The sequence below is a fragment of the Prinia subflava genome, chromosome 5 (genome assembly GCF_021018805.1).
Source record: "Prinia subflava isolate CZ2003 ecotype Zambia chromosome 5, Cam_Psub_1.2, whole genome shotgun sequence".
Lineage (NCBI taxonomy): Eukaryota > Metazoa > Chordata > Aves > Passeriformes > Cisticolidae > Prinia > Prinia subflava.
In genome coordinates, this window is record NC_086251.1 from 28,303,086 (window position 1) to 28,326,982 (window position 23,897).

A 23,897-nucleotide genomic window follows, 5' to 3' on the forward strand; every position below is an offset into this window, starting at 1 on the left:
GTCTAACATGGAGAGTGACACAAGAACCTGCTTTTGTAACTGCAGTGGATTTCATCTCCAGGAAGCAAACAAATCCCTTAAAGGACTCCTGCAAGCAGAGCAGGTTTACTGTCAAAAGTCCCCATGACTGTTGTTTCCCAGTTCTTGAACCAAGGCAACAAATGGAATGGGATCTGTTTGCATCTCGTAGTGAGAAAAAGGCAGACCCTCTTTTGTGTTTTATGTGCCTGAATCACATCTCCTCCATGGTGGGGAAAAATATGCAGTGGTCCTGGGGGCTGTCCAGCTTCACTGAGCATACTCTCTGTACCTGGTCTTCTGTCATGAGAGTTACACTTCAGACATAACCATTCCACTCGCCACAACCATTACATGATATAAAGAAGAACAAACAGTACATTTAATAAGGGGAAATGTTGTCCCTTCTAGAAAAAAATGAACCAATGAGATAAATCACAAAAAAAATCTCTTTTACAATTATGTGAAACCAACAGAAATTCCCACCCCTGACAACTGACAGCTTAAATGCAGGGAAATAAACCCTGATAAGGTTCAGCATCTCTTGGCTATTTTCCTTCCACAAGCTTTACCTCTGGAAAGAGATGAAGGACAGGCTTTGTAAATTATTCCTGACAAGAGGGGAAAGGGGGAGGAAAAAATAAAGTTTGCAATCCAGACGGGAATGTGGGAGGTGGCTGAGATAGCAGAAACCATCTCAAAGCTGCACCTGCTCCAAATCGATGTGCTGCAATGTGATCTCAGGTCTCTCTTCCCCCTCACAGTCAAAGCACAGTGACCCTGAGGAGGGCACGGCTGCCAGATAAGCAGAACCTTGGGAACACTCAAGAAAAATGTGGGAAAAAACCTGAATGATAAAAAAATAATAACATCTGACTCGCACAAGTGGTAGATCCCAGGAATTATGTTTTCTGTTAGAATGTTTCTTTTTAGCAAAAAAGCTTGGTTCTTTTCTCTGATTTGTGTGTATGAGAGAAGAAGAGAATCGGTGGTTAAGCATCCATTTCTAATTCCACCAGTATTTTACCCTTCTTGATATTCTGTGACAGGCTTGAGATTTTCTTGGAGTTGTGAAGGCCAAGCACAATATTCTCATGAACTCTGAAGACCAGCTAGATTCCAGAAAGCCCTTAAATCTGAACTTGCTGATAGAAATTTCTCCCTGCTTGTGCCTAAACACAGCTGCAAACTTCAGATGATGATGGAGAATAAGGAGAAATGGCAAATTCTTTGCTCACCTCAAGCACAGGTTTCCCATTTAGCACATTTATGGAACATTACACGGCAGGTACAGAGCAATCAAGTGATCAGGCCCAGCCAGCATGAGTATAGGAAAAGCACCGCCTGCGATCAACCTGATCTCCTTTTATGACCAGGGGACCTGCCTGGTGGATGAGGGAAAGTCTGTGGATTAAGCCTACCTGGGCTTCAGCAAAGCCTTCAATACTGTCTCCCATGGCCTTCTCCTAGAGAAGCTGGCAGCCCTTGGGTTGGAGAGGTGCACTCTTTGCCGGGTTAAAAACTATCAAAATGGCTGGGCTGAGAGTGAGGTGAATGGATTTACATCCTGGCAGCCAGTCACCAGTGGTGACCCCAGGGCTCAGTGTTGGGGTCAGCCCTGTTTAACATCTTTATTGATGATTTGGATGAGGGGATCGAGTGCACCATCAGCTAATGCACAGATGACCCTAAGCTGGGTGGGAGTGTTGATCTGCTGGGGGGACAGGAAGGCTCTGCAGAGGGATCTGGACTGGCTGGATCATGGACCAAGGCCAATGGTAAGAGGTTCAACAGAGTGAAGTGCCAGGTCCTATACAACCAATCCATGCACTGTTACAGGCTTGGGAAGAGTGGTTGGAAAGCTGCCCAGCAGAACAAGACCTGGGGGTGCTGACTGACACTGGCTGAACACAAGCCAGCTGTGCCCAGGTGGCCAAGAAGGCCAGTGGCACCCTGGCCTGCATCAGCCATGGTGTGGCCAGCAGGACCAGGGCAGGGATTGTCCCCCTGTGCTCGCACTGGTGAGGCCACACCTCGAATGCTGTGTTCTGTTCTGGGCCCATCAGTACAAGAAAGACATTGAGGTGTTGGAGCGGGTCCAGAAGAGGGCAATGAAAATAGTGATGTCACTCATATGAGGAGCAGCTATGGGACCTGGGGTTGCTCAGCCTGAAGAAAAGGAGGCTCAGAGGAGATACCACTTTACAACTGTCTGAAAGGAGGGTGTAGCCAGGTAGGGGTCAGCCTCTTCTCTGAGGCAGCCAGAGACAGGATGAGAAGAAATGGCCTCAAGCTATACCAGCAGAGGTTCAGGTTGGACATCAGGAATAATTTTTTCACTGAAAGAATGGCTAAGCAAGGGAATGGGCTGCCCAAGGAGAGAGTGGAGTCACCAGCCCTGGAAGTGTTCAAGAAATGAATGGAGGTGTCACTTAGTGCTGTGATTTAATTGACATGGTGGTGTTTGGTCAAAGGTTATAAATTTATGTAAAGACTTCATGATCTTGGAGGTATTTTCCCACCTTAATGATTTTTAGCTCATTTTGGGGGCTTTAAACTAAGGCTAGATAGCTGTTGAGATGCACTTGAGCTGCAAGGGTCCACTTTTCCTTTCATAAACTGTTCAGAAACCTCCTTGCTGTAGCTATCCCACTAACATCTTTTCGATTGTTTTGGTGTGCTCCTTCACCCTGTCACCATCACCTGGTATTAACTAGTGAGAGCTGATTTGGAGACCCCTTTTGTATTGCAAGCATGCAGCCAAACCTCTGGCCAACTGCAAAGGAGATTTGCAGCATGTCAGACAAATCCATTAAAGGAAAAGACTACAAGCAATGTAAAGCAGTAGATTAACCAGCTAAATAAATAATGGCATACTGCAATGAATGTTAATATTTGTGCTACCTGTATGCTTGGCACTGGGGAGGAATTTACTGCAGATTCACACACAAGAGAGTGCTGCCTGAGTGAAGGCCTTGTGGCCTTTGCTGGAAGGATGGGAAGAGATGCCAGATGAGAACCTGCCTGGAGTTTGTTTTTGGAAGAGCTGTCTCTATAGCACAAAGAGGACGTGGGAAGGAGAAAGCTTCTGCAAGCACATGGTGTGTGACTGCTGCACCTTCCAATTAGACTTGGCAGCAGCCTAGTGCCTGTCTGTCGGCACCTCTGCTGTGCACAGGCGTTTGTGGCAGAGGAGCTGATTTTAACCCCTGTGCCAGCACACACACACACTGCAGTCAGCAAAACCTGCTATCCACAGGTTGTTAGAGATGTGTCCTGTTAACTCTGTACTTTTCCCAGCTCATCCTCAAGAATCCTGTTTGACCAGCAGGACCCCCTACCATACCATCACCAGGATCTTCCAAAAAGCCAAAGAAAGGAAAGGACACCTAGTCCTCTTTAAGCAGTTACTTGTGCCAAAACTGAACACAACACTTTTTAGGAGCAATTATGATCAACTGCATTCAACCTAAATGATGGTGCTAAAATAAACTTTAGAAAAAGCAGTAAAAATTGCTGCATCAGCTCTGGAAGCTGAAGTAGTTGAGATGAAGCAAACAGTGAAGAAGCTGCAGAAGAGACCTTAACATTTGCCCTGATTGAACTTGATGGGAAAACACCAGTGGGGGTGAGAAAGCAGGGAAACAAGTATGCTTTATTCCAATACCCTTCAATGTTTCCAAATCCCCACTAAGAGCCCTTCTGGATCTGCTTATTCTGGTCTCTGCATTTAGGATTTCACTCTTCTCAAAAATGCTGTAGTGCCTGTTTGAGCTGCCTGCCTGCCTGCATTAACCAGGGTGAGCCCCTTCCCGAAGCCTCTCTGGTACCCGGCAGTGCTGCCATCTAGCAGGGCCAGGGGGAACTGGGTGCTCCAGCTGCTGCGGTACTGCGAGGCTTTTCTGGATTTATAGCTGGAAAAGAAATGCTTCAGGTTGCTAAATGGCACATAAGGGTCTTGGCCTAAGACTGAATAGCTCTGGAAAATCTGAGCAGTATCTTTTTTGCCAGTCTCAAGTATTCAAGGAACATGGTAATTTACACCAAGTTTTAGCATTTTTTTCACATGAGTTGCCTTTACTACTGAGGGGAAAAAAGATGAATTATTATCCTGTAATATAGACTAACCTCCCTGCTAAACTAAAAAGCATAATTTTTTTTCAGCCCACAAAAGAAATTACACTGGGCTGAAGGCACAGGAATGTAAAAAGAACCCTAGCAAGAGGGATAACTGTAAGCAATGAGAGCTCAATTTGAGTAATACACAGAAATCCTTTGTTTAGCCCTGTAGATACGTAGTTGGAAACACAATGTAAATCTTTCATGGAAAAGCACATTGATAAAAGTAACACATAAATTTAGCTATGGCTTCTCTGTAAATTGATGAGACAACTGGTTTGCTTCATATCTTCAAACACAAATGTGAGGGCAGAGCTATCAAGGGTCCATGGCAGACGCAGTGCAGAGGACTAGAGGCAAAGGGTTGTTGAGTGCTGTGCAGTTAAGGGGTCAGCCTGGTACTGCAGGAGGATTTAGTCCTAAATATAGCAAGGGCTATCCTGGGAGACAAGAGTGGGCTGCTGGGAGTCTAACGCCATATGAGCAGCTTTAGGTTTTGAGAACAATGATCATGGCTAAGAGGCTGATTCTCTCAATGTGGACCAAATCCTGGCTGCTGGCAAAAAGCCCAAGTGAAAAGGTTTTGCCTGGGAGGAGGGGACAACCTTCTTTAGCATTCAGGAGACTGGCATTTCTTTTCCAAACAATACAATATGTAGGAGTCACAGCAATGAAGATGAGGTTTTTCCCTCCTGTGCCTGCTGTGGTACAGCTATGAGGTATAACTACTTAACCTTTTGGTCAACACCCTGACATCTGCAGGCTGTCAGCAGATTCCTCCTTGTTTTCTCCATGAAAAATCCTGCCAAAAAGCTGAACTGTACCAAGGAGAGGAATGTGCAGAACCCCTCACACAGCAGAAGGAAATTCTATTTCAGTGGGGTGTGTTCCACAGTTTTCTGTGTTCCACAGGAGATAGAGATTGACCAGGATATAGCTCTACAGAAACAGGCAGAACCGCTTCTGAGTAAAGGTGGCTATGCTGAGATAGGGAACACCAACCTGCTTGGATGCCTACCTAGAGAACACATACTGGATAAATAAACAATTTTCCATGCCTCATCAACATTTTGACTGTAAGATATCTGCTGCTATGTCATCTTGGGCTGCTGTTAAGAGGTTGAGCTCAAGATCTCAGAGTCCAAATGTATATTGAAATATTTTAACTGTTTGCCAACAAACCCCATCCCGACAGCCCACATTCATACCTGCTGTGCGCTTAGCAGAGGTATGAAATGCATTGCTGATAGATTTTCCCAGGACTTTTTCTTAAATTTTTAATTAGGAGTGTGAACACTTAAAGAGGTAACAACCCCTTAAAAAAATTAAATACCACAGTGTTCCTGCAGCACATGGGTTTAGCAGGAAGAGACCACAACTCCACAGTCCAGGAGAAGTGGACTCCTGGAGGTCTGGCTTCTTGATTAGATGAAAGCATGCACTTGCAAGTACTTTGGCTCCCTATTTGGGAGAAAAGAAACAGTATCAGCAGCTTCCTAACCTTCACATGAAGAGGAAATTCTCTTGCTCTGGATCTGACATGCAGTTGTTTCTTGCTTTCAAGAAGCACAGTGCACACTACTAACACAAGAGTTCCAGAGTCTGAGTGCTGAATTCAATATCTGAGCAAGCTAGAGACTTTCCCATGCAATCCATCTCAAGGTACTTTTTGGAGGTAGGAAATGTCTGGCACTGAGGCACTGTTAATACTTATGAATGTAGTTTTAGACAGCTTGGCAGGATCAGCACCCTGAATAACAGGCAGACTATTGTCCTGTGGGAATATGCTGACTGTTCTTGTTACCCCATTCCCATGATCTTTCATTTGGAGAGCTCTGTTGCCTTCTGTCACTGTGTCTGCAAGGAGAGAGGTCACTCATGACTTTTTCTTGGCCCCTTTTTCTGCTCATGTGTGGCAGAAGGACATTAGCTTAGACAGTAGGTTGATCCCTGATGCCTTCAGAGACAGAAAATGGAGAAGAAGGCTGGATGGTAGGTGTTTTTCATATAATATGAATGCTAAACCACAAATTAAGATGGAAGGCAGAAGATAAAATAAGAACTTTCTGACGTGCAATGTGTATGTACATTTTGAAAAAAACTCCCAACAAACCGAAACAGGAAAGTAATAACACAAAGTATCTGCTCCTATGTAAACCTCTGCTTCAAGTCTTTTGTTTCCTGTTTTGCACAGCATCAGGCACACCAGCACAAACCTCCACAATCACTTCTCTATTTTTGCTCCAGACACTTAACTACTCTTCTGGCTGTATTTGTGGGGCTCTTGATTTTAAATTCTGTTTGGTTGTAGGCTGCTTTGTGAAATCCACAAGGGCAGGAGCTTGTACTTTTGCTTTTAAGTGTAACAAACACACAACAGTGAGACTGTGTTTTCTATAGTCACCATAACCCAAACAGGAGGAAGAGAAACAGAGTGAAGTAAGGAAGGATTTTGTCCTCCAGTCCCACAGAATCAGAGCCAAAGAAGGAGAAAGGAATAAAGGTCAAGTCCTTGTGCAGTCCCTAACCTCCACAGGAAGGTGCAAGCTGTCAAAAGCCTCCAGGAGCCCTAGGCACACCATTCATGTATAAATACTGATGCAGTGCAGCAGTGCTTTCAATTCCCCACAGTGCAGGCTCAAGCTCTCTGAGCAGCACTGGTTCAGGTGGAACTTGGCCCCTGCTCTGGGGCAGAGCACCTTGGTCTGTCCCAAGTCCCCTTGCTGGCTGCCTGCACTGCCAACCAGAGCTGCTTTGCTGTTACCCTGATTCTCCCTCCTTAGTCATTGTCCTTGACAGGCACGCATGTAACTGGGGTGCCTGGGCAAAACTTTAGGAAAACAGGAATAATATTTCTTCAGGTTCTTACAAGATGATGCAGACACACAATCAATGATTATTTTCACATTTTCCTTCCATGCTATGATTTTGCTCCAGACCTACAAATGGAGTGCTTTATGCCCACTGAATAGATACCAGGCCTTTCACATCCTATGCATGCTTGAAAACACAAAGTCAGGAGGTCACCTCTCATTTTCCCTTCTTGATAAAAAATGAAATTTCGCTTCCAAGAGATCCTTGCTTAAACTTGGGAGTTTGGTTTTGAATTCAATAGGATCCTGTCAAGTTCTGTCAACACCTTGAACTTCCTGATACAACCAGAATGCAAACTGATGACTAACCACTGATGCATCCTGCAAGGACTTGTATCTCTATCACAGTCCAGAACAAACTGAACTACACCTGGGGCAGCTGAGGGCATGAACTGGGCTCAGATCTCAAGATTAGATTTAAGGAAGAAAGTTTTTACAATGAAGATAATGAAACCCTGGCCCAGATCGCCCAGAGGGTTGGTGGATGCAGCGTCTCTGGAAACATTCGAGGTCAAGCTGAACAGGGCTCTGAGAACCCTCATCTAGTTGAAGATGTACCCTGCTCATTTCAGGGGAGTTGGATTAGATGAACTTTAAAAGTGCCTTCTGTCTCAAATTATTCTGTGTTTCAAATCTGGGACAGGTACATTTCTGGTTTGAGCTGCCTGGAATTTAGCATTATGGTCTAAATCTGCCCTGGAATTAGCCAAGGATCTGCAAAGAACAGTTAAAATCCCTAACTGAGCCTGGATTAGAGCTGAATTTCCCTGAATCATCTTCATAGAAATACCAGCTGGTTAGTCCAGGTAAAGGAATGTTGATCTAAAACTATTTTATTTATTAAAGAATAAAAATAAACAAATAAAACAGGAAAGGAATTCCAAAGACAACTGTGTGGCTTACCTTACCTTGGTACACCTGGCTCTGAAGCCTACCAGTAAATGCAGGCTAAATGTCTCTACAAACATTACTGTGAGGAAACACAATGCATCCATTTGCTCCCAACACCAAGAGATTGAGGAAGGGATTAAAGAATTTCTGAAGGCAGAAAGACATTTCAGGGGAAGCAAGAGATGCTTGATGGGGGTAGGGGGAGAATGGTTAAAAAACTAATAATATGTTGTGCAGATAGGCCATAATTGTCACACTCATAGCTCTGTGTTCCCATGTAAAGATGAATTACTTTGGCTGTCAGCAGCTTCATTAGCCAAAAGAGGCCATTCAGATGGACCCAAACTATTTACTTTCTAGAACTGGTGGTGCCTGCTTCATATTGCAGGGCCTCACAGTGGTTGTTCAGTGATGCTGATAACTCCTGTGGGAGCTTACATCCTGCTAACTACTTCACTGTTTTATTGAACTGACCTTTCCTGACGATGCCCCTTGTATTAAAAGCTGCTTTGCTCCCCAGTGAAAATGGTTTGATAATCATAATATTTTACTCAGAGGACAGTTGTTTAAGAGCAGAAAATAATCAGCTAAATTGGTAGGCTCCCCTCTGGAGAGGCCCAGCACTAAAATGACAGAAGATGCTGCGGACCAAGATAGCTGGCAGAGCTGGTGATGAGGACAGAGCTAGGAGCAGCACTGGCTGCTCAAGGACAGGGACACCAACAAACTGGACAGCTGGGGAGGGCAGTGCAGGATGAGCCAGCACAGCACACTGTGTGCAGAGCTGAGATGTGCTGGCACAGCTTGAGCCAGGCATGGGTGGGTGATGGCACCTGTGGGAGCCACAGCAAGAGGGGCAGCTCTGTGCAAGCCCGGCAGTGCAGCACTGTGGAGTGAAGCAGCACTGAGGGACACAGAGCATGGGAAGTATCTTAAGCTGAGATGGGGAATAGCGAAACACTTGGAATCCATCTCAGAGAGAGGTCTGTCTGAAATGATAAAAGCACACCAAATTCAGGTTTGGATTAGGAGTGCTGTGAGATTTGGAGCTGAGGTTTTCTTAAAGACAGGAACCATTTGCTTTCAGACCATGACTAGCCTGGGGACAGAGGTTTTATGTGAGAGGCATATTTGCCAAGAGCCCCTTTTCTCCGTTTTTATCTAGGCTAGTTGCCTCTACCAGATGGTTGAGCAGCATCTGGGAGAGCCCTTTGGGGCTGGGAGCCAAGGTTGTTCAAAGAAACACATCAGTGTAGACTGCTAAGCACCCGATAACAAATTATGCTTTGCTTTCAACTTCCTATTATAAAGCATTTGGTGGCCTGGATGTGCTCTGCCACACCTTGCCCTTCCCAAGTACAGCAGTGTGTCCATTTCCAGTGCTTTTTATACAGAACTGGCATTTTGTTGATCTCTCAAGTCATGACTAGAGTGCCACATTACCTTCTCCTATTCTTACACAGCAGGAGTATCGAACTAATTTTCTCAGATCGGCCAACATTTTTCCTTCCTCTTAGTGTCTCAGACCTGCAGCATTCAAAGAATGTGCTGTTGAGTAAACAGATTTATTTCTGGTTCTTTACTTACAAGGACATTTCAATTGTTTTCCTCTTTATGCTAAAGCTACACAGGACAGGACAACACTCATATTTTCCCCTCCCACAGAGGGTGTTTTGATTAGTTGTATCTGGTTGCGTCCCTCGAATATGGGATGTGTTGGAGCTCCCATGCACTCCTGGTGCCAGGGTTCTGAGATAAGGCAGCTGCTGCAAATCCATGGACAAGAGACTCTGTGTTGGCAGGGCTGACCTGCGAGAAACATCACGGCAGTACCTGGGAGACAGCGATCTACACTGGCTCCCATGAAGTGGATGTGCAAACAAAAACATCCCTTCTCCAGGATGAGCCAGTAAAAACTCTACCAGGGCACTACACCCTTCAGCATTGTCCTGCTTCCTCCTGCTTCTCAGCTATCCAGTCAAGCAGTCACAAACAGCTTGCTTGGCCTTTGGAGAGCTACCAGAAGCCCACTGTACAATCAGGTAATTGGGTTCACCTTCCACATAGTGCTATCCTCTCTTGGCATAGATTCAATCTCCAAAATAACCATAGCTGGCCCTGAAGGTCTGCCTTTGCCTCATGTTTCTGTGTCCATGAACCACAACAGATGAATTGAGGACATCTGTCAGTGTAAAAATCCACTGAAATAAAATTAACCCAAGGAGCTAAAATTGCAGTCTAACTGCCAGAGCTCCAGCTTGATTTTATCAACTCCCCTTTGAATGGCAATTACATTGTGAACTGATCAGTTCAAGGCAAAATCCTCCATGTCTTCTTCTAATTAAATACTCATTGTCTAAACATTCATCTTATTCTTAGTACTTCTACTTATCAATTTAATCAATTCCCCCATTATTCACCTGTCTACTTTAGCCTGCATTTTGCCATCATCATTTTTTTCAGGTGATGCAAGAAGTTCTTTTTCACTAGAACTTCTAAGCAAAGAATACATCTTAGCCAAAATGTCTTCATACTCCTGTATTTTTAAGCTTTAAAAAGGGCATTTAAGTTGCCTGATATTCACAGGGGACTGCCTTGAAACTTCATGTACATTCCTTCTATGCTGGCCCCAAGGAGCAAGATTGCATTCAGGAAAATAGAGTATTTGATGCTGGTTTGAAAAATTCATTGCCTAACCTTGTATAAGTGGTCCACAACATCTCCCCCGAGATGAAAATATTTTGTTAGTGGAGTATTTTGAAGAACTGCCTTTGAATGCCAATTAAAAAAAAATCCCCAAACCCAGGAATTCTTTTCATTGCTGTTGGTTTTACTACATCTTGTGTTAAAAATGATTATGAGGAGGATATCTTTTAATTGTGTCACTAGCACTAAGAATGATCCCTTCTTCCTTTTTCTTTTTTAAAAATTAGAAAATTATATTTTCACTTTCCAGAAGGTTATGCAGCTTTACCCTTGTTGTAGCAGTTTTTCTCAAATTATCTGTTTTCCTCAAGGCATTTTCCATGTACCGTTTATCTGTTAAATTTCCCTGATAAATCTGAAGCCTTAGGAGGGAAGGATTAAGCTCACTGCATTGCCTACTGTCCTATCATTACTCTAAGGTATTGTCTGGTGGACAAATTTCTAGCTGTGTTGGAGGGAGCTGCTGCATTTGGGGTTTGGCAGGGGGATATAATTAGCTATAAATAAATAAAATATAGAAAAAGTGTATTAGCCAGGGTTTTGATATGACATTGGCCATTCTGTAAATATGCCAGATTTTGGTGACAGGTAGCACAGACAGACAAGCTGAACTGTATAGAACCCTTTCATCTGTGCTTTCTCTGAGACATGGCTCCAGCTTGCAGCATCTTGCAGACTTGTAGATTTTGGAACATTTGTTCCCAGAGGAGCCTTAGAATGTTACAACAGATAGATTCAATGAAAATAGCATTTACTCAGCTTGAATAGATATCCTCAAAGTCACTTCAAACTGTGCATCTCCTGTTTCTTACAAGTGAGCAGTGACAATGTGATAGTGGAATACCATATTAAAACTGGGAGTTTCATTAGCAGTAGTTCCATAAAACCAAAAACTAACCTGTGCATCTTCATATGTGTATCTCCCTGGGTCTTTGACATTTTGGCTTGTTTTCTCATAGCTGTGGGAATCCAGATTGATAGCACTTTGGGCCCCAGGAGCTAGAAACTCTTGCCAGATTTCTTCCACTCTGGTGGTCACATCCTGTAAAGGTTGTTTCTTGAGATCTTGGACAGCCAACCAAAACCTGTACTAGGCAAAAATTAAAAGGACAGAAAAGAGAAAATGATAGAAATCTAGGTAAGATTTTGTGAATAAGCCTAGGCAGAGTCCTAAAACAGACATACAACCTAATCCTGCATCTATTAGAAGTCACAGAAGACTCTCCATGTAAGCATGATTTCAAGGAGAAGGGGTGATGTACTTTACACCAACCCCTTATATATTTTGGCCAAGATCAGAACACTGACTTCAAGAAGTGATACATTCTTATTCAAGCTGCCCTTGCAGAAGTGTCAGACTAGGTATGCAAATAGGAAACCTCCAGAGCTATGCAGCTGGAGGAGAGGAGCAGGCTCTGCCTCCCCCAGCCCCATTGCAATGTGCTGGTCACTCCTGCTGCAGGATCGGTCATCCACAGGGGATGCAAAATGAAGAACAAACTTAGCATTCATATCATTTCCAGTGTGAAATTGTAGCAATGCTACTTAGAGATTTTTTTTTAACTTGCAAACTGACCAGCATTCAGATGGATGCCATGAGAAAAGATAACTCTTGTCATGCCATACTCGAATTTTACAGGCATATTTTCTTGACTAGGCTATGCTTACAGACTAAAGTAAGTTCGTAAACACTGACAAGATAATCTGTTTGATGACTAAGGACATAATCCATATCTTGAGCTGTGAAAACAAAGACCACTGAATATTTTTGCAGGAGTGACATGCATGTCTTTTGTCTTTCACCCTAGGAAAAAGAAAAGACATTTTCTTGGTGGTGCTAGTTTTATTTATTGCTGAAAGAGATGTGCTCTTTCAGGTGATTAATTCAGAAGATGCACAGTGGCCAGTAGCCTTTTGTTTTGGTAAACTTTATCTTCCAGCAAGAAGGTATCGCTGAGGGTTATCTGCCCCGAGTACCTGGGCCCTGCAACCTGGCTGAGCAAGCACAAGAGTGCTCTGCAGAGAGTGCTGAGGGCTACATGGCAAACAGGTACAGAAGGCACCTTTGCAGTCACCTGCAATAACCAGCTCTTTCATATCCTCTGGCAAAGGTGCCCCTTGTCCAGGGTGACAAGGAGGGCAGGGATTGCCTTGGCTGTCCCTGCCCTGCACTGCTCTTATGCACTCCCTCTGCTGGGAAGACTGTGCAGAGGGGACAGGGATTGTCTGGGTCACTGCTTGTTCAGGACATCCACAACAGCTGCACAACTTGGAAAATCCCGTGTCTCCCTTATAAACTGGTTGAACTTTAACTGAAGTCCTGATTTCTCACCCCAAATGATTCAGTGGTGTCAGTGTGCTGCCACTAAGGCAAATATTCCTCCGTGGTGGAAGGAGGAAGACAGAGTCTGTCCCAAACAAAAATCCTGATGGCAGTAAGGGTAGGTAGAGGAGACAGCAGCCTGGTGACTCCTGTGCTGTTCCTGACCCTCGCTTCTTTAATGGCTGCAAGCACTACCTAAACAGCCTGGAATCGGTGGTGTTATTGCAAGCAAATGAAGCTGCTACCCCATGTAGCTTCATATCCTACCTGCAATAGAGGGAAACGGTCAATTTGGGAAAAAAATTACATCCACGCTACATGCAAGGCCAGGCTAAATCCTCCTTGCTGTCTGCTGCTTCTTCCCGACCATCAGGGGGCCTCATGCCGCAGCCCTGACTCACCCAGGCCACCTGCCGATATTCCTTCACATGGTTTCCTCATTTCCTTGGCAGGCCCAGTGAAACAGACTGGGTACACTCAAACACTACATCAGTACCTGTAGAGTCACGTACCTGTGGTTTGATTTAACAAACTGAAATAGAGTATCTGGGGTTGGTAGAGGGGTGTGCATGGTTGGTCCTTTTCCATCTTTGAGAGTTTAGGTACACCTGATATCCTGCCTTGTCATTTGAACAGTGACACCCTCGCTTATCATATGCATGCAGAGAGTAAAGGGTGGCACTCACAGTGCAATAATCTGATGCCATATGTGGCTTCCGTTATTCGAAAATACTTTATCATTCAATTTCAGAGGTAATGGGAACATATGAATGCAGAAGAGGCGTAGGGAGAAAAGATGCTATTCATTCCAGAGTAGCTGGGACACTTCAGACAAACACTTGGCTAGAGAGAACCTTTTCTTCTGGCTTATCTCCTGCCCCTGGAGCCGGGGAGGCGGGCTGGGAAAGCACGCTCGTGAGAGAACTGGGAACGCTGTGAAGTGACAGCTTGCCAGAACAAGAACACCATCCATTTTAATAACCAGTTGGCTCAATCTGAAAACCAACCAACCAGACCAACCTGACAGTAACAAGAACAAGCTCTTTTTACTGCAAGCAATTGTGAATTCATGCCCAAGGCTGGATGTCCTCTTCAAGGCAAAGGGGAGTTTTGTCTTGGTAAAAATTTCAAAGCTATTTGCTACAGCTGGCATCTAAAAATCAAGTAACATCAAACAGGGGTACCCAGCCCCACAGCTTCAACTCTAAGGCAAATTCTCTGCCATAAGGAATCATCCTGAAGCCAATGCATAAGCAGGGCTTTCTATGGGATTTATAGCATTTATAAGAGAGAAGCAGGTATTTCTGCTTAGGAAAGGAGCCGACATGCAATGACTGCGCTGGAATTTCTGCTCAATTATAAAGTGCAAATACGCTCCCTGAATCACTCCTGCAATTTCTGAAGTGCAAGCCAGCCCAAAGTTCACAGGGTGTCAGGTGAAGATCCTGCATTGCCTCCTCTCCTGTAGGATACAGATGTCCAGTGGACATCTCTTGCACAGGGAAGGGGAGAAGGCAGATGTCCTTGTGTGTCCTCTCCACATGTGCCCTTTAAGCACAGAAGGACTGGCACAGGGACTATCTGCACACAGGGAACAGCAGCATTGATCACAGGTTCTTTGTCCTTTATAAAACAGCATGTAAGGACTGGAGAAGGCTGATAATATGGTGTCCTAAAGTGTTGTCAGTGGCATAAACCATTCCAGCCTCATCCAGCTTGTAATTAAACTGCTGTCACTTGTAGAAGATATCCCACAATGGCATTTATCCTCCACAGCTCCCCCAAGGTACAGAGAGCTCCTGGACCTCAGTGCGTGTGCTCTGCCTCTCTGCAGAGCACTGTGGAGGTGCTTGGTCACAGCTGTTCAAAGATGCCCCCCAGTGAAAAGGCTGCTGGGGAAAGACAGGGTGAGTAACAGGGAGTTGTTGCTTCTGAGGTACACTGTAAAACAAAAATTAAGTAAAAATCCCGATCAAGAGGCAAAATATGGATGACTCTAGAAACAGAGAAACAATTGCCAAGATAAGGGCAGTGTCAGTGTTGTATCCCCATCTTGAGGGTGGACACAATACCCCTAGCTTGACAGCGAATTCATCAAGCGACAATCAGAGGCTGGAATCCAAGCACACTTCTTATCTTGCCTCAGTAGTTCCATGCCAGTATCCCATGCCCCTCCGGTCCCACACTTCTAAACATTCACAAATCTTCCATTCACCAAGAAATAACTTGGAACATCTCAGGCAGTAAATGAATGAAAGCAATAGGTAAAAATAAAAATGCAGTTCAGATAGGGGCAACATTCACATCTCTGTATTGTTTAATGGTCAGATCCTTGGCATGGTGATCTTGGCATGATCAAGACCAACAAAAATCTGTCCTCGGTGAGCAAGCTGGGGGCAGGCGGATGCTGTAAAGCTGCACGCTGGGGCACGGGGGACCTGCCAAGGAGACCGCAGTGCAGGTGGGGACTGGGCAAGCGTCCCGCAGGCCGCCCGCTCACAGCCCTTCCTCCCCTACCCTCCCACGCGGTGCCCGCCGGCGTCCACGTCCCTCCTTCTGCTACAAGTCCTTTCAGTGCTGTGCGGCTGGAAAGCCCTTTTGTCGGCAGCCCTGCCGGCCGTGAGCAGTGCCCGCCGTGCGGTGCGGCCCTGCCCGGACCCGCCGAGGGGCCGGCACCGCGCCCGGCTCCGCCAGGGGCCCGCGCAGCGCGGGGCGGCGGCGCCGCCTGCCGGCACCGCCCGGCACTGCCCGCACCCAGCACTGCCCCGGGGCCCGGCATTGCCCCGCACCGCCCGGCACTGCCCGCACCCGGCACTGCCCCGGGGCCCGGCACTGCCCCGGGGCCCGGCCTTGCCCCGCACCGCCCGGCACTGCCCGCACCCGGCACTGCCCCGGGGCCCGGCATTGCCCCGCACCGCCCGGCACTGCCCGCACCCGGCACTGCCCCGGGGCCCGGCACTGCCCCGGGGCCCGGCATTGCCCCGCACCGCCCGGCACTGCCCGCACCCAGCACTGCCCCGGGGCCCGGCCTTGCCCCGCACCGCCCGGCACTGCCCGCACCCGGCACTGCCCCGCACAGCCCGGTACCGCCCGCACCCCGCGGAGCCCTCCAGCGCTGGCACTGCCTCGGAACTGCTTGAGAAACGCTCTTTATTTTAGGGAACACGGGGCTTTGGGGCAGCTCGGTGTGTTTACTGCCTATACGAGCTCTCCTCACTGCCTGAATTTCTGCTTTCCTGATGAAGACTGGGGGAAAGAAAAACTGGCAACAAGTTTCAACCATTAGGAGTCATGTAGGATATAAACACTTTCTGCAGTGTTTATACTTTAAAACTCCTTTCCGGCGATCTCTATGTTCAACATATGCTCACTAGTCAATAAGGCCCAGGGTGCCTGCATCCATGCATTGCCATCTTCACAGTGCATTCCCACAAAGAGTCATGTGTTTCCCACTGAGGTCTATAAAACAGGTGTGCAGCCTCCTTTCCCTTCGGGTGAAATTCCCATGTCCCATATTCCCCCTTTTGCTGTTTCTCTTTCCAGCTGACACTCTTTGAACTTGGGAGGGAAAAAAATTCAATCCACCAGCTAAATGAACATCTCAGCAATCTCAAGATGCCTCGGAAGGTTCCCAGGTCATAAAAAATGCATAATAACTCTCTGATGCCCTTTCTTTTCTTATCCTTTCTTATTTGTTTTGTTTTAAATTTGGTATTTTGTCTGCTATATTTTGCATACTTCAAAAATCACAAAATTCAAAACAAATTGTAAATGAAAGATAACAACAGAGAGGAGAAAGAAAACAGAGCAAGGAAAAGAGTTAAAATAAAATCAGTGAGAAATATACCCAACTGACTGGCTTTCCTGCTCCCACATAAATAATGGACAGCCAGTAAATAAGTAAGTTACAGGGCTCAGCTGAGCCCAGGAGACTGGTGGACATGGTCCTGCAAGTTTATTAGAACACAGAACACAGCTGGAAGGTGATCCAGGAGGTCAGCGTGTCTAGTCTGCAGCTATCTGTGGCAGTGCCTCACCCAAGACCCCCACCGGGACCAATTTTTCTCAGCTAGGAAGAGATGGAAATACCCCACCACGATCAGCCCTGCGATCTGGGACTCGCACCACAAGGTATAAGAGCAGAATTTGCTCCCCTTCCTGTATTACTGAATTACATTCATTTCAAGGCGTTCTCAAGCACACTCTTCACAAAATCTTTTCTAGTGCTACCATGAATTTCTAGGTTTACCAAAAGTCAATTTCTCAGATCTGCCTTAAGTTCAACCCAGTGGCCTATAGGGCTCTGGCCAGTGTTAATCCTATGGATACTCCCAAGTTCCTACTGATACTCTCAAGGGATAACATATCCCCGCTGCAACAGTTCCAGGATCTCTGGATAGTTACTGGGAAGAGAGTCCTGAAAAGATTAACTGTCAATGTTACTTTTCTATCAAGGTGCTAAATGCTGTGGTCTCAGAAAGTTTCTTACACTTTCCCAGGGTGGGATGTGTCTCACTTATCTGTAGTTGTCTGCCATGCAGACACTGTCATTTGAATCAGTCTCTCCAGGTTTATGATAACAGGAGAGGGGCACTTTACAGTGTAATTTAGGTGCCTTTAGTTTTGCTTCCACTTAAAGCTAAAACAAATCCTTCTCAGGTGATTCACTGATTCCTCTTCAGCTTCTCTTCTCTCTCTCCAAAGGGAGACCGGATGACAAGAAAGCATATGCTTCCGAGCTGTCAGCTTCGGTGAGGCAAATTCCAATTTTGCTGTTGAGTGTAACTTAGATTTTGCTTGCATGTGTAAGCATCCAGCAGTTGCTTTCCTTTATGCTACATACTCCTAGTGAGAATTAAGGAGCTTTCTCCACCTCACCTGAACTCTTATTCTCTAGCACCGCTGCTAACAATCCACTCTGTTCCAGTTTTCTTCATTAATATTTCTGCCTTTGCATCCTGTTATTTAAAGCTTTAAGCAGGCTTGCTTATGTATCCAACCAATATGAGATAATATTACCACATAAATGGATATAATTGTAATGATACCATAAGAATGACAGCAAAGTCCCCATACTAAGAATGATGCCAATGTCCTCCACAAAGGATGCAGGATTTAATCTGTCTATGCTAGCCCACTGATTTGCCACCTCCCATCACTACATCTCAAAATCAAAGAGAATGTGCATCAGCAGGAGGAGCAGCTCCGACTGACCAAGGAAGGTACAAGTCTGCCTTCTCATAATCAAACTTCCTCCATTTGTTTGAGTAGGATGAACGTGGGGGACAGACACTAGTCATAAAACCTGCTGGATTTCATTAGCACAATCCCAGATTTATTTCAGAACACTCATTTGAAGAGTATTTCAATACAGTATATTAATTTTGCACTAAATCACTACCATTTAATTGCAAATGACTGCCACTGTACATAACAGCAGTAAGCATATGCAACTTCAGTACCTGTTTAGCAATGGAATTTCAAGCTCATTTATGTAATTAGTAACACTCCCTTCTTTTCTTACAGGTTATCTTTCAGGTTTTTCAAAACAATGAAGTGCATTGAGTTTTCACTGTTTGGCTGCTGGCATGCCTTCTGTACTTCTCCTTGGACAGGGAAACCTGATAAATAGGATGGTAAGTTCCAGTGTCATTAAAAATCACTTTCTGGGGAATTCCTCTTTCAGACCTTGCAGGTTAGCAGACTGCACCACAGTGACAATTGTTCACATGCTTTAGTAGTATTTGATTTTCAAAGTGAAAAAGAAAGAAAAAAGCACGAACTAAAAAAGTGTGGAATCAGGTTCTTATCTGGTGTAAAAAGAGAACATCAAGCCTGCTCATTATCAGCAAAGGCCAAAGCCGGACTGACTGTGATCACTGACAGCAGATTTCCTCAGCCTCTCAGGCACAGCTCTGCAGTGAACCTGCAATCTTCTCTGGCCTTCCCTGCAAGTGCTCACTCAGATTCTGGAACATGACTGACTCAAAAAATCCCAGAAGAACCTGTCCCTTTACCCATCCATGTGCTAAGACACAACCACAGCACTGCAAAAAAACCTCTGCAGTGTTAATCAGACTGTAAAAAAAGCAGGGTTTACTGGCTCTCAGCCTGATCTAGGATCATGTAGGTATCTACATAATTTTTCATAACAAAAGTTTTGACTTCTGGGCAACTTGAGAAGTCAGGTGCTCAGAATCCCCACAGAGTCCTGTTAAGGTGAGATGAATTGTTAGATAGTCAGCACATACCAAAATCAAAGTAGTTGTTGCAAACCTGACTTGGTGACTACCAATACTGCAACAGTTCTTAGCCACATGATGACCAGACTGTTTTCCTCACACAAGCCCTGCCACAAAGACACACGTAAATCCTATATATCATTAGGGAGCTCAGGAGGGATGTGCTGCACCTCATCACATCATGCAAGTCTGCAAAGCCTTGCATGAAGAAGACACCTGACAACACTGGCTCTGCTACACACTGTTTCTGAGATTACTTATGTAGGTCTAGTATAGGCATCTGTAGCAGTGTTATGGGCCAAATCCCACCTTTCTCATCTTTATTAAATGGGTGTTTTTAGCAATTCAAGACACCAAAAATTGCATTTCACCTACGCAAGACAGTAAGATCAGTTCCATTCATTTAGTCAAGTCAGAAAAGGTTTCACCTGAGGTTTTCCGAGCTGAATTCCGATTCCAGGAAACGAAGAAATTGGTCTCGTCCTACTGGGTCCTTCAGCACCTCATCCATGGAGAAACCCCATCTTTTCACACGCTGCTGACTAGGTTCTTTGCTGTTTGGAGAGAGAAGGGGAAAAACAGATGGAAAGTGCATCTCTGCCTGCTGTCCGAGCAGCTGCTGCTGTTTCTGCTAAGTGAAGGGAGGAAGATTATTAGATGAGATTTTTTTCTCAAGATTTTTCAGAAGCACAAGTTAGCAAATAATATAAAAAACCTATAAAGACCAGGGTCATCATTAAAGCAACTGGAGAACTTTAAATCATTACATCATTTGAATCATCTAAGAACACTATTTGGGTGCTACATACATGGTGAAACAAGAGAGAATGTGAATAATATAATTTTCAGAGCAATTTCTGGTGGGTTTCATTTGAAGAACAGCATACCATGCCTACATGATTATTCATTATGCAATTCTCGCTTATCTCCTCAAATGTACCCTAGGAATTCTTATTCATCAAGGCAGAAATTTCTCAGCAATGTTCCCTGGGTCGCTGGTGAGCTCCAGAGCATTTCCTTGTGTCCCACACAGTGCTGCCTGGTCACTTGGATTCAAATTTTCAGATCCATATTTGCATTAGAAAAGCAGTTCCACTAAGAAGCAGTGCAGACAAGGTATCTAAAATGATTACTGGATTGGGGTCTTTTATTTTTTAGTGCCTCTGATTTTTGCCTAAAGTCTCAGAAGACTAAAAAGCATCTTCCTCCTACTCTCCATGGTCTGATTTTATTTTGTCTCTCAGCTGGGATACTGAGATGCAGAGGCACCCAAAATCACTAGCAACCTTTCTCCTTAATCATTTTTTAACACAGCCCACCTTACATAAGCTGCTGTTTGAATTGGGAGACATGTTGCAGAGATGCCTCTGGGGAGAGGTGGTGCCTGGGAATCACAAGGATCCTATGAGACAGCCTGCATCAGAGCGTAATCTGGGCTCACAAAGTGTTTGAAAGCTTCTGGTGTGATGGCGTCATACTATGAGACAAGCCTTAAAACACAGCTCAGCTGCCCCCATTTGTGACAGCAGAGCCATTGTTAACAGTACGTATCCATTAAACTATGTGTCTCGTCATGTCCACAGCGATTCCTGATCATGGAGCCTTAGGGGACAGTGGCGATCTGTGCTGAAGACAAATAAGCCAAAGGGGTAAATAAAATGCCTGCTTTCATTTTCTCTTGGTGTAAAGGCTAAGCAAAATTGATAGGCATGTCCTCACTCGAGGAGCAGTGCACTTGGGATGGCTCCTCCTGCACTCCCCCTCAGGAGCCAGCAGCGCTGCAGACGAGGGTGCAGATCCAGCCCACTCGATATGTGAACCAGCCTGGACATCGGGACACGAGAGCCATGCACAATCTAAGCTCAGGGAATTTCCTGCTGAATCCAGAGATCTGTGCCTCTCTCCTTGCAGCTACACAATGTTCTAGCACACAGAAAAAAGGCCAAAGCGCTGTCTAAAGGGGAATGTTTTCCATGGCATTTCCTGAGTCCTGATTACCATGGAGGATGAACTGCAGTGGCACGGGGCTGCCCGTACTCAGCAGCCAGCCTTGCCACTAGCAGTGAGAGGCTCTTTGTTTTCCTGTGCAAGGCTCTGCTCTCCTAACTGGGGAAACAGCTTTGCAGGCAACACAAGGGGATCTTGGGGATCATTTAATTATTCATGCCAGTTGCAACTAGATGCAGATGCAGTTAGTTTTTTACAATAGAGAATAAAATGGAAATACAGAGCTGTTTGTTCTTCCATCTCCCCACACCATAGCTTCCTCTTTTTCATTTGCAGGAAAATCACCTTCCTTAACTCCGAAATCATAGCAGAAGCCAAGCATTTATTTTAAATTCCTATAAGGCTGTGACATCAGGTTAATTGTATTCTTCAGGGACACAGACATCTTTTCTGGGATTTGCAGCTATGTCAACAGATGCAGAAATAATGGATGCCTGGATTACCTTGTGGGTGAGGGTTTCTGCAGGGCAGTGTTTTGCAAGGGCTGTATCTGGTACTAGGGAGGATGGAAAAAAAGAGAGAAACTAGCTAAAAAAGAAATAACAAATACTACAATTATGTGAAGAGGGGCAGAGGTTAGGGAAAAATGAATTTCCATGACTACCAGAGAAGCAGGTGTAAACAACTTTCCCATCCCAAACTACTTGGTTTTTAAACGAGGCAACATATTTTTCTTTTCCTGGAACACTGATTCCCTATGAATCAGTTCTCTTAGGCCAATAGCACCTCTAAATTATTATTCAAGAACACACAGGATTATATTTGGCATTCCCTTATCAAAGATTTTCTGGAGTGAACTGTCACTTCACATTTGGTGCCAAATGGCAGCAACTAAACACTGGAGAAGCCGCTGAGCCCTTGTAGTTGTTGGCCACAGGATGTGACTGAGTAGCAAAGGTAATATGGGGCATGGTAATTCCATTCAGTTTTGCTGTGGGAGCTGTTAGGCAGAGGGGCAGGCAGGACAATTCTAGCCCCTTTACAAGGATTATGAATAGCTTGTGAAGGCAAGAGACACAGACACAGGCCAGATGTCCTTTGTGCCAGCATCACATGGGCAAAACATGATCTCTGTTGCAGTGTTTTGCTTCTTGGGATTTTTTGGGTGGTGGGTTTTTTTTGGTTTTTTTTTTTAGGAAAAAAAGTGCAAGGTGTTGAATATCCTACAGACATTCCTCCCTGTTTTCATCTATTTGACACCATAACAGACACAAGCCAGCTTGTTCACCAACAGGTGGAGGCCCAAACTCACTCTATCAACCTATTACAATTCTGACCTGCCAAGTCTCACACATCACACGTGAGCTACACTCTTCTGGCTCCTGTGCCAAACTCACTCTGCACAGGAGGAATGGCCACTACTCTATAACTCATCCCATTTTTCCAGCAGCATCTTTCATGGGATTCCATGACAGAAGCAGGGCTGGAGCATTGAAGCTGGGGAAGAGCAGGATCCCAAGGATCAAAAGAGAAGGGTGGAACAAGTTTGTCTTAGCAGTATCCTACAGCTTTAGGCTCCTACACCTAAGTCTGTGCATGTGCCCAACAGGTATGAGAACATCCATTACCTGACTTACAGAGTCCCATGCATCAAGCCATATGGAGGTGGAAGGGCTGAATAATTCACAGACATCAATGACAAACTTTAGCTATGTTCTTGAATCTTGTAGTACAGACATAGAACTTCCTTTCCAAATAGGGCATTGTGAAGAGCATACAAGCAAAATGGCAATACAACTCTCACATTAGTTAAAACTACCAATTATTTTTTACCTCATTTCAATATCCCACAGTGCTGCATCATCACTTATCCAGGGATTGGAAGGCTCAGCAGGAGTTATAAAGGGGTCATATTCCACATACTGCTCTGTGTAGGCGATTAAACTGGCAGGTAAAAAAAAAAAAAAAGAAAGTGAGGGTTTGAATGCTCAGTCACATGTCAGAGAGATACAGCTTTTCTTTTAATCCTGTTGGGTTTGTTTGGTTATTTTGAGGGGGGTGGTGTTTTTGTGTGTGCTTCTTTTTATTTATAGGGATTAGTCAGTTTGTCAGCAACCACAGGAGACCCTTTTCCCAGGGAGGATGCATGCAAGGATTCCTCTGCAAACACCCACCAGCTCATTGCAGTATTTTCCTCAAGAGCAGCATTTTCCTCAAGCTTGTATCTGTTGAAATGCCCCCAAAAACCTGATGAGGCAACAACTGGATTGCAAAATGTGTGTCATCCTGTTCATTTGCTGCATGTTACTATTGCCTCTCATCCTTTTCATTTTTGCAAACTTTTGCACTCATAAATTTATGCACTATGAGAAACTCACCTAAACAGGGTCATGGGCTGCAGCTAAGAATATGCTTAAATCTTTGGAGGATCATAGTCCTAAGCATGAAAGCTTTGCTTTTAGATCATTTTGTAGCTTTGTTGGTATAGTATTTAATCTAATGGCACTACTGTAAAATATTTCAACAGTAATAATTAACTTAGACTATAGTAAATTATATGCATGTTGAAAAAACACCTGGCCTTTATAGTGGCTTGGTTCATGGTGAGTCAGTTAAGGCATATAGCCTCTAATCCTCAATAGACTGAGATTCAAAGAGCTTTCTGGGAAAAGGACTGTGTCTGCTTGCATAAATGATTCAGAATTCCACTGGGGTTGGGGCTAGGGGCGCATTTTTAAGAAGAAAGACAGCAAATATGAAATAAATCAAAAGAGATTT

General features: G+C 44.8%; 1 protein-coding gene across 1 annotated transcript in view; it reads right to left on the reverse strand.

The window, feature by feature from the left end:
* RGS6 (regulator of G protein signaling 6) overlaps nucleotides 1–23,897 on the reverse strand; it is a 262,657-nt gene that overhangs the window by 31,449 nt on the left and 207,311 nt on the right. The window contains exons 13-15 of the mRNA XM_063398679.1: nucleotides 22,953–23,063; nucleotides 19,601–19,726; nucleotides 11,506–11,692 (exon numbers count right to left, since the gene is read on the reverse strand). Of these exons, the coding sequence (XP_063254749.1) occupies nucleotides 11,506–11,692; nucleotides 19,601–19,726; nucleotides 22,953–23,063 (424 nt within the window). The remainder of the gene's footprint in view (nucleotides 1–11,505; nucleotides 11,693–19,600; nucleotides 19,727–22,952; nucleotides 23,064–23,897) is intronic.